Source organism: Ammospiza nelsoni, chromosome Z (assembly GCF_027579445.1).
Source record: "Ammospiza nelsoni isolate bAmmNel1 chromosome Z, bAmmNel1.pri, whole genome shotgun sequence".
Lineage (NCBI taxonomy): Eukaryota > Metazoa > Chordata > Aves > Passeriformes > Passerellidae > Ammospiza > Ammospiza nelsoni.
In genome coordinates, this window is record NC_080669.1 from 87,987,363 (window position 1) to 87,997,647 (window position 10,285).

The 10,285-nt window shown below is 56.1% G+C and overlaps 1 protein-coding gene across 1 annotated transcript in view; it reads left to right on the plus strand.

Annotated features, from left to right (window-relative positions):
• The window catches only part of SMAD4 (SMAD family member 4), a 39,283-nt gene that overhangs the window by 5,892 nt on the left and 23,106 nt on the right, over positions 1-10,285 (plus strand). Inside the window, exon 2 of the mRNA XM_059492704.1 lies at positions 8,516-8,881. Within this exon, the coding sequence (XP_059348687.1) occupies positions 8,633-8,881 (249 nt within the window). The 5' untranslated portion in view covers positions 8,516-8,632. The remainder of the gene's footprint in view (positions 1-8,515; positions 8,882-10,285) is intronic.

Genomic DNA, 10,285 nt, shown 5'->3' on the forward strand with positions numbered 1-10,285 from the left:
GCCTGGGGACACACTCTGGTGTCACTGTGTCACAGTGCCGTGCCCAGCTGATGGCCGTTGGTGCCTGGGGACACACTCTGGTGTCACTGTGTCACAGTGCCGTGCCCAGCTGATGGCTGTTGGTGCCTGGGGACACACTCTGGTGTCACTGTGTCACAGTGCCGTGCCCAGCTGATGGCTGTTGGTGCCTGGGGACACACTCTGGTGTCACTGTGTCACAGTGCCGTGCCCAGCTGATGGCCGTTGGTGCCTGGGGACACACTCTGGTGTCACTGTGCCACAGTGCCGTGCCCAGCTGATGGCCATTTCAGCTGTTTTGGGGACACACTCTGGTGTCACTGTGTCACAGTGCCGTGCCCAGCTGATGGCCATTTCAGCTGTTTTGGGGACACACTCTGGGGTCACTGTGCCACAGTGCCGTGCCCAGCTGATGGCCATTTCAGCTGTTTTGGGGACACCGGGCTGGCTGCTGAGCGGTTTGGGCTAGAGGAGGGCAGTGCTCTCTGTGCCTTGCTGCCCGAGGGCTGCCTGAGCCCCAGCTGTGCCCGGCAGCCCCTGTAAATCCCTTTTTTCCTTGATTGTGACTCCACAGGCTGTCTGGATTTCCATCACAAGGGTGCACTCGGGCTCTGTGGGTGTGACAGCCTGGTCAGAGAGCAAGAAAACCAGAAAAGTTTTGTCAGAATCTGTCTGAGAGACTTCAGGGAGTTGAAGATAAACAATGATAGCTTACTAGCATAAACAACCTACAGGTGTTGTTTTCCTACTCTCTGTTTTCTTGTTTTTCTCAAAGATTGTTTATAAGAAAGGCCCCTTGTTAATTAGCCAGCCAGGTGAAATGCATTGATTAATTGGCCAGCCAGGTCTGCCTCTATCGGAACAGTGTGTAGAGGAGGATGTGGAGTGAAGGCCAGGCTTGGTGCCAGCCAGCCTTCTGGAGAGTGTGTGGTGTGTTACTGAGCAGTGACAGTCACAGATCCGTGCTGTGTGCACTGTGTGTGTGTGCACTGTGTGTGCACTGTGTGTGCACTGTGTGTGTGTGCAGTGTGTGCAGTGTGTGTGCAGTGTGTGTGTGTGCTGTGTGCTGTGTGTCTGTGTGCTGTGTGTCTGTGTGCTGTGTGTGTGTGCACTGTGTGTGTGTGCTGTGTGTGCACTGTGTGTGCACTGTGTGCTCTGTGTGTGTGTGCAGTGTGTGCAGTGTGTGCAGTGTGTGTGTGTGTGCACTGTGTGTGCACTGTGTGCTCTGTGTGTGTGTGCAGTGTGTGCAGTGTGTGTGTGTGTGCACTGTGTGTGCAGTGTGTGCACTGTGTGCTCTGTGTGTGTGTGTGTGCAGTGTGTGTGTGTGCACTGTGTGTGCACTGTGTGTGTGTGCAGTGTGTGTGTGTGCACTGTGTGTGCACTGTGTGTGTGTGCAGTGTGTGCAGTGTGTGTGTGTGTGCACTGTGTGTGCACTGTGTGTGCAGTGTGTGCACTGTGTGCTCTGTGTGTGTGTGTGTGCAGTGTGTGTGTGTGCACTGTGTGTGCTCTGTGTGTGTGTGCAGTGTGTCACTGTGTGCTCTGTGTGTGTGTGTGTGTGTGTGCACTGTGTGTGTGTGCTGTGTGCAGTGTGTGTGCTGTGTGCAGTGTGTGTGCTCTGTGTGTGTGTGCAGTGTGTGCTGTGTGTGTGCAGTGTGTGTGTGCTCTGTGTGTGCAGTGTGTGTGTGCTCTGTGTGTGTGTGCACTGTGTGTGTGCAGTGTGTGCAGTGTGTGTGCAGTGTGTGTGTGTGCTGTGTGTGTGTGTGCTGTGTGTGTGTGTGCAGTGTGTGTGTGCAGTGTGTGCCCGGTGTGTGCCCTGTGCCCTGTGTGTGCCCTGTGTGTGCCCTGTGTGTGCCCTGTGTGTGCCCTGTGCCCTGTGTGTGCCCTGTGTGTGCCCTGTGCCCTGTGTGTGCCCTGTGTGCCCTGTGCCCTGTGTGTGCCCTGTGTGTGCCCTGTGCCCTGTGTGTGCTCTGTGCCCTGTGTGTGCCCTGTGTGCCCTGTGTGTGCCCTGTGTGTGCCCTGTGCCCTGTGTGTGCCCTGTGTGTGCCCTGTTCCCTGTGTGTGCCCTGTGTGTGCCCTGTGCCCTGTGTGTGCCCTGTGTGCCCTGTGCCCTGTGTGTGCCCTGTGTGTGCCCTGTGTGTGCCCTGTGTGTGCTCTGTGCCCTGTGTGTGCCCTGTGTGCCCTGTGTGTGCCCTGTGTGCCCTGTGTGTGCCCTGTTCCCTGTGTGTGCCCTGTGTGTGCCCTGTGTGTGCCCTGTGTGTGCCCTGTGCCCTGTGTGTGCCCTGTGTGTGCCCTGTGTGTGCCCTGTGTGTGCCCTGTGCCCTGTGTGTGCCCTGTGTGTGCCCTGTGCCCTGTGTGTGCCCTGTGTGTGCCCTGTGTGTGCCCTGTGTGTGCCCTGTGCCCTGTGTGTGCCCTGTGTGTGCCCTGTGTGTGCCCTGTGTGCCCTGTGTGTGCCCTGTGTGTGCCCTGTGCCCTGTGTGTGCCCTGTGTGCCCTGTGCCCTGTGTGTGCCCTGTGTGTGCCCTGTGTGTGCCCTGTGTGTGCCCTGTGTGTGCCCTGTGTGTGCCCTGTGTGCCCTGTGCCCTGTGTGTGCCCTGTGTGTGCCCTGTGCCCTGTGTGTGCCCTGTGTGTGCCCTGTGTGTGCCCTGTGTGTGCCCTGTGTGCCCTGTGCTGCCCCGTCGTGCTGCCCGTCCCTGCCCAGCCGCCCCTGTGCGCCTGCATCGCCCTGCGTGTGCCCGGGGCCTGTCTCTGAGCTGATCCCAGCCCGGCTTCCCTCTCTCCGTCAAACCTTTCCTGAGGCCGCTGCGGCCCTGGCGCCTGCAGGAGCTGGCTTTCCACTTGATACACGGCTGTGCTGTATATTCTAACTTTTTTGTTTGTTATTTCATTCTTAAGCACAGCATTCAGCATCTTGGCTCTTAGGAGCAAGGTGTTACGTGGTCCCTGCAGGTCACGCTGCTTCTCACGCAGTTTCCCCTCTGAGCAGTGAGGGCTCCCGGGTTTGGGGAGTCCCTGGTTTGCTGCAGGAAGTGCAGCAATGAGGCACCCGTGCTGGGAAGGTGGCGTGCAGGGGGTGTTTGCCTCCTGCCTGTACCTCGAGGCGGTTCCCAGGGGTTTGTGCTGCTGCGTTTTCAGTCTGAGCTTCTTGGTGAACCCGATCCCCGCACGCCTGTGCCTGGCCCGGACCCTCTGTGCATGCACGGATTGCCTGCATCGTGTTCCTGCCTCGCTCCAGCTCCATCCCTGCCCCAGCTGTGGCTGCTGCTCTCTGCCCTGCCCAGACTGCAGAGTGTGCCTGCATCGTGTTCCTGCCCCCAGCCCCAGCTCCATCCCAGCTGTGGCTGCTGCTCTCTGCCCTGCCCAGACTGCAGAGTGTGCCTGCATCGTGTTCCTGCCCCCAGCCCCAGCTCCATCCCAGCTGTGGCTGCTGCTCTCTGCCCTGCCCAGACTGCAGAGTGTGCCTGCATCGTGTTCCTGCCCCCAGCTCCATCCCTGCTGTGGCTGCTGCTCTCTGCCCTGCCCAGACTGCAGAGTGTGCCTGCATCGTGTTCCTGCCCCCAGCTCCATCCCTGCTGTGGCTGCTGCTCTCTGCCCTGCCCAGACTGCAGAGTGTGCCTGCATCGTGTTCCTGCCCCCAGCCCCAGCTCCATCCCTGCTGTGGCTGCTGCTCTCTGCCCTGCCCAGACTGCAGAGTGTGCCTGCATCGTGTTCCTGCCTCGCTCCAGCTCCATCCCTGCTGTGGCTGTGGCTGCTGCTCTCTGCCCTGCCCAGACTGCAGAGTGTGCCTGCATCGTGTTCCTGCCCCCAGCTCCATCCCAGCTGTGGCTGCTGCTCTCTGCCCTGCCCAGACTGCAGAGTGTGCCTGCATCGTGTTCCTGCCTCCCTCCAGCTCCATCCCTGCTGTGGCTGCTGCTCTCTGCCTGGGGCTGGTGGTTCTCCCCACGCTGCAAGGTGTGGCTTCCGTGGGGGGCGAGGGGGAGCAGAAACCACCCCTCAGTGCTAAAAGCGTTCCGTTAAGGTTGCCTTTAACGTGTAGTAAGGGATGTGAGTGTTTTGTAAGGGTCTGGGTTTGTGGCTTCAGATCCCAACCAGATCACAATGTTGGAAATGGGGATTGTTTGGATGAAGGGATTTTTCAGCTAAGTTTAAAAATCTGCGTGGCTGAATGACTAGAGCACTTTGACTTGGGTTTAGTGAAGTTCTGGGGACTTCTAGCAGCCCCTGCCCTTTATGCCTCAGCTGTAGTAACACCTCCATAAAGGCAGGGAGGTGAAATCCACGTGAATTTTTATTCCTAACAATGAAAATCAGAAAATTAGAAACTTTTCTCTGTTTCTAAACCCCTTCTTCAGACTGTGTGTGTGTGTGTGTGCCTGCTGCTCTGTAGAACATTGGACTGAAACGTACCTCAGCGACTCGTGGGCCTCAGGCCAGGCCATCCAAGTGATACTATCTCTTAATACTTCATTTGCTGCCTGAAGAGCTGCTGGCAATGTTTGGGAGCCGTGTTTTCTCACCCGTGTTTTATTGGCATGTGATCCTGGGCTGTGCTGGCCTGCAGTGCTGGTGCGGGGCTGGAATGTTGAATTTCTGTTCCACGAAGGCATTGTTTGTCCCTGCGTGTGCTCTGGCTGATGGGGAGCAGCTGGCACCCGTGGCAGGACATGCCCTCCCAGGGCCGTGCAGGGATGCTGAGTGTGGAACCTTGTCGGCGTTATCTGGGCACAGCAGCGGGGTCATCGCTGTTTGGAGAGAGCGTGTCCCCGCTGATCCCAAACAGCGGCGCGCTCTGGGCCCGCGGGGGGCTTGTTTGGCATTCCTGACCCTCACGGCAGCATAAGTACGGCGAGGGCAGGCTCCGGGCAGCTCGGCAGGGCGGCTCTCACCCGTGGGTACATCAGCCAGCTTGGTTCCGGCTCTGCGAGGTGGGTGCTGGGGGAGCAGCTGCACCTTTTGGGAGCTGTCTGGGTGCCGCAGGGAACCCTTTCTGGCAGGGATCTGTCTGAGTGGTTCAGGGAACCCTTTCTGGCAGAGGTATCCACCGGCCTTGCAGTGATTTTTCAGCTAAGTTTAAAAATTTGCATGGCTGAGTGACTAGAGCTGCAGTGCCAGTGTCACACAGTGCTCTGTGTGTGCCACAGTTCTGTGTGTCTGTGTGTGTGTGTGTGTGCCACAGTGCTCTGTGTGTGTGTGTGTGTGTGCCACAGTTCTGTGTGTGTGTGTGTGTGTGTGTGTGCCACAGTGCTGTGTGTGTGTGTGTGTGTGTGTGTGCCACAGTGCTGTGTGTGTGTGCGACAGTGCTGTGTGTGTGTGTGTGTGTGTGTGTGCCACAGTGCTGTGTGTGTGTGTGTGTGCCACAGTGCTCTGTGTGTGTGTGTGTGTGTGCCACAGTGCTGTGTGTGTGTGCGACAGTGCTGTGTGTGTGTGTGTGTGTGTGCCACAGTGCTCTGTGTGTGTGTGTGTGTGTGTGTGTGTGTGTGTGTGTGCCACAGTGCTGTGTGTGTGTGCGACAGTGCTGTGTGTGTGTGTGTGTGTGTGCCACAGTGCTCTGTGTGTGTGTGTGTGTGTGTGCCACAGTGCTGTGTGTGTGTCTGTGTGTGTGTGTGCCACAGTGCTCTGTGTGTGTGTGTGCCACAGTTCTGTGTGTGTGTGTGCCACAGTGCTCTGTGTGTGTGTGTGTGTGTGTGTGTGTGTGTGTGTGTGCCACAGTGCTCTGTGTGTGTGTGTGTGTGTGTGTGTGTGTGTGTGTGTGCCACAGTGCTCTCTGTGTGTGTGTGTGTGTGTGTGTGTGTGTGTGTGTGTGCCACAGTTCTGTGTGTGTGTGTGTGTGTGTGTGTGTGCCACAGTTCTGTGTGTGTGTGTGTGTGTGTGTGTGTGTGTGCCACAGTGCTCTGTGTGTGTGTGTGCCACAGTGCTCTGTGTGTGTGTGTGCCACAGTGCTGTGTGTGTGTGTGTGTGTGCCACAGTGCTCTGTGTGTGTGTGTGTGTGTGTGTGTGTGTGCCACAGTGCTGTGTGTGTGTGTGTGTGTGTGTGTGTGCCACAGTGCTGTGTGTGTGTGTGTGTGTGTGCCACAGCGTGCATCGCCAGTGTCACACAGCTGCCTCGTGTGTTGCATTTCATTGCAGGGCTGCATGCGATGTCGGTGCTGCAGCGTGTCAGTGCAGCAGTGGTGTGTTTGCTCGGTGTGCAGCTGCTGCAGCAGGGAGCAGCTCCGGTTGGCAGCCGGCTGTCCTTCCCTGCGACGGGCAAAGGCGGCTGCCATTACCTGCCACTCCAAACTCCGTTTGTGTTTCGGATTTACCTCCCCTCGGGAGGCTCTTGCTCTGCTGCTTACCTTACCTGGAGCTCTAGTTGTCGTTTGCTTGTTTTGTCATTCACTCGTTATTGCTCAGCTAATGTAACAAATTACTTTGTGTAGCACAGGATCTTAGACCTTTTCAGGCTGGAAAAGCCCTCTAAAACCGTTGGCCCTGGGTGTTATCCGGTGCCTCTCTGTGACTTTGCGAAACGCGTGTTAGTGCTTTACCTTGCTGAGCGCTCGCTGTGGGCTGTGCTGGGTCAGGACTCAGTCCCTGTCCCACTGGGGCTGTGATCTCCTGGCACCCTGGCACATGGCCTGCTGCTGGATGGCTCTCTCTCTGCCCTAGAGGCAATTTTTAATTTATATTTTAGAGGATTGGCATCTCCTGCTCGTTAGTGCTTCGCATTAGCTCGTCCCGTTTCCGCGCGCTGCTTGCTCCGTGGTAAGGAGGTGCCGAGACGCCTCCCCGGCGTGTGACTGAGCTAAAGATGGGCTGCCCGAGCTGTTTGTGGGGAGACGCATTTGCGCGCTGTGGGGATTGGCCTGCCCTCACGAAACACTGCTGCTTCTGCAGAAATGTGCCACACAATTTGGGCGCTGCTGCCCGCTGCCCTCAGTGCTCTGTGCCCTGGCACCCTGAGCTGGTGCCCGCTGCCCTCTGTGCCCTGGCACCATTCCTGGCCCATGCTGGTGCCCGCTGCCCTCACCCCTCTGTGCCTGGCACAATGCTCATTCATGGTTTCAGGGCTCGGGGAGATGGTAAAGCTGCGTGTCTGATTGGTGTCTAATTTTAATCGTCTCTTCATTTAAAGCTCCTGTAGCTAATGGCTTTATCAGGGCGGTTATTTGTGATTGCTTGTGCGTATCTGTCCGGGGTGGTGTTCTGTATTTAAGGAAAATGATGTTCTATTCTGTTTCAGCTGATAGGCTTTGCAGATTAGTGTGAGTTGCCATAGAGAGTGACTGGCAGTTTAAGCTTGGCTTTTGAAAGGGCTTTTTGAATTGAAGCACGAGAAAACCCCAGCACAGAGGGAGAAATTTTAATAGCTAGGTAAAATCCATGATCCTACTCCCATTTAGAGATAATTGTTTTCCTTTGGGAAAAATTAAGTGCGGAAGCATGCTTGCAAAAGAGAAAAGGCTGGAATATGGAGAGAGGGGAAGGATTTTCACCGTGTATTTTTTCAAATGTACCAAAGCATGATGTATTCCAGTTAAAACTGTAGAAAATATCAGATAAGGAGGAGTCTGTTTCCTCTTAAAATTTGTCTAACAGCATTCGTTTTACACGGAGGGGAGCCATGTGCTCACATGTGTGGTGCCATAACTTCCTAATTAACACCTCACTCTTATTTTGTGCCACACATTTGTTTCCAATGAATAGCTGCTACTTCGGTGCCTCTGATAACATGGAAAATTCCAGTGCAGTAACAGCTCTCTGACTGGATGTGTTCCTGCTCAGATGAAGTGACAGGCTTTGTTTTCCCTGAACTTTTGAAATCAGATGTATTTATTTTATTTACACGGTCGGGAACGGCGCGGTGGTTCTCAGAAAGGCTGCTCAGAAAATGTGGTAAAATCACTTTTGTGTGTTTGCTGGCCGTGTTCTGAGGAGGCCAGAGCCCGTGGAAATGCCGTGGTTGGTGATTCCACGGAGCCAGGGCTGCCTGGAGGGCCAGAGCAGCTCTGTGGCAGCATCTCTGAGGAACACCAGAAGGGTTTTCCCGAGTTTTTGCCGGCCCTTGTGGCCAGCAGGGAGGAGCAGAGCTGGTGTGAGGAGGCCGAGCTGTGGGCAGGGCTGTGAGTGAGGCCAGAGGGATGCGGGTGCCCTGGTGCCTCCTCCCTCCCTGCTCGGGGCTTGCTCGCATCACTGCCTTTCATCTGCCGGGACGAGCCCTGGGGAATCACCCACCCTGGCGTCTCCTGGTTCCTCTGAGGATCCCTGCCTTGCTGTGCGCACATAAATAACCTCTGTTTAAATATTGTTACTAGGGGAGGAATAAATCCTGCATCTAAAACTGTGCAGGCCGCCCCAGGCATGTTTCAGCTATCATGGGACAAGCAAGGCAGTTTTTTCATGTGCTTTTAATATCCTGAATATAAAAGGAGAAGAAAAGCCACAGGCTTCCTTAGAAACATGATCTGCGATGTGTTAAAAACCTTAAAAACCATTCTAATGTAGATATTTTTTCCTCCTAGGTTTTACCAAGGGACAGTACATCTAACACTTAACTTGGATCATCTCTTGTTCATCAGCTTGAAAATCATAACAGCCCCCAAAACTGACATTTGATCTGAAAGAACAAGCTGTGACAGATGGACAATATGTCTATTACTAACACACCAACAAGTAATGATGCTTGTCTGAGCATTGTTCACAGCTTGATGTGCCATCGACAAGGTGGAGAGAGCGAGACTTTCGCCAAGCGCGCAATCGAGAGTTTAGTTAAAAAGCTGAAGGAGAAAAAAGATGAATTGGATTCTCTGATTACAGCTATAACCACAAACGGAGCTCACCCTAGCAAGTGTGTTACAATACAGAGGACGCTGGACGGGAGGCTGCAGGTTGGTACCAGTGCAATGCAGAGTGTGCGTGTTCCTGCTGGGGCGCTGCCCGCGGCTGCTGAGGGACGGGGCGGAGCCCTGCTCTGCAGGCTGTGCTGTGCCTCTGCTGCAGAGCCCCCCTTGCCCTGCTCGGGGGCACGAGGCCGGTGTGAGCGGGGCACCGTTCTGAGCTGCTCTGCCCTGCTCGGACTGTGTGCGTGTGGCGGTGCAGAGCAGCGCCCCCGCAAACCCCGCCGGGACACCCCTGTGCTGTCCCTGTCCCGTTAGCTCAGTGCTGTCCCTGTCCCGTTAGCTCAGTGCTGTCCCTGTCCCTGTTAGCTCAGTGCTGTCCCTGTCCCGTTAGCTCAGTGCTGTCCCTGTCCCGTTAGCTCAGTGCTGTCCCTGTCCCGTTAGCTCAGTGCTGTCCCTGTCCCTGTTAGCTCAGTGCTGTCCCTGTCCCTGTTAGCTCAGTGCTGTCCCTGTCCCGTTAGCTCGGTGCTGTCCCTGTCCCTGTTAGCTCAGTGCTGTCCCTGTCCCTGTCCCGTTAGCTCAGTGCTGTCCCTGTCCCGTTAGCTCAGTGCTGTCCCTGTCCCTGTTAGCTCAGTGCTGTCCCTGTCCCTGTTAGCTCAGTGCTGTCCCTGTCCCTGTCCCTGTTAGCTCAGTGCTGTCCCTGTCCCTGTCCCTGTTAGCTCAGTGCTGTCCCTGTCCCTGTCCCTGTTAGCTCAGTGCTGTCCCTGTCCCTGTCCCGTTAGCTCGGTGCTGTCCCTGTCCCGTTAGCTCGGTGCTGTCCCTGTCCCGTTAGCTCAGTGCTGTCCCTGTCCCGTTAGCTCGGTGCTGTCCCTGTCCCTGTCCCGTTAGCTCGGTGCTGTCCCTGTCCCGTTAGCTCGGTGCTGTCCCTGTCCCTGTCCCGTTAGCTCGGTGCTGTCCCTGTCCCGTTAGCTCGGTGCTGTCCCTGTCGCTGTCCCCGGCCAGCCCTGCAGTGACAGCACCGTGGTCCCTGGTTCAGCGCTCTCTGTGGGCTGTGCTGAGCACCCACCCTGGCTGCGCTGGGTCAGGATTCACTCCCTGTCCCACTGATCTCCTGCTCTCAGGGCAGGTGGCTTGGTGCTGGATGGCTCTCAGTCTACCCTACAGGCATCTTTTAATTTATTTTTGTAATGGATTGGCATCTCCTGCTTGTGAATTTGACGGTGTAGGTCAGCACCTTGTTCCTGTTCTTGTGGGGCAAAGCTGCTTCACACCCTCGGTGGGGAAGGTGGCCATACCTCATACCTGGAGCGCCAGTTCTGCCTCGGCCATTTTGTATACCCAGTATTTTTCACCTAAGAATCACAGAGCATTGACTAAACTGTGGCGGCAGAACCCAGACAGAAAGGTGTTTCTGTTGGGCGCAGAGCTTGGGTGAGGCGTGCAGGAGCTGCACAC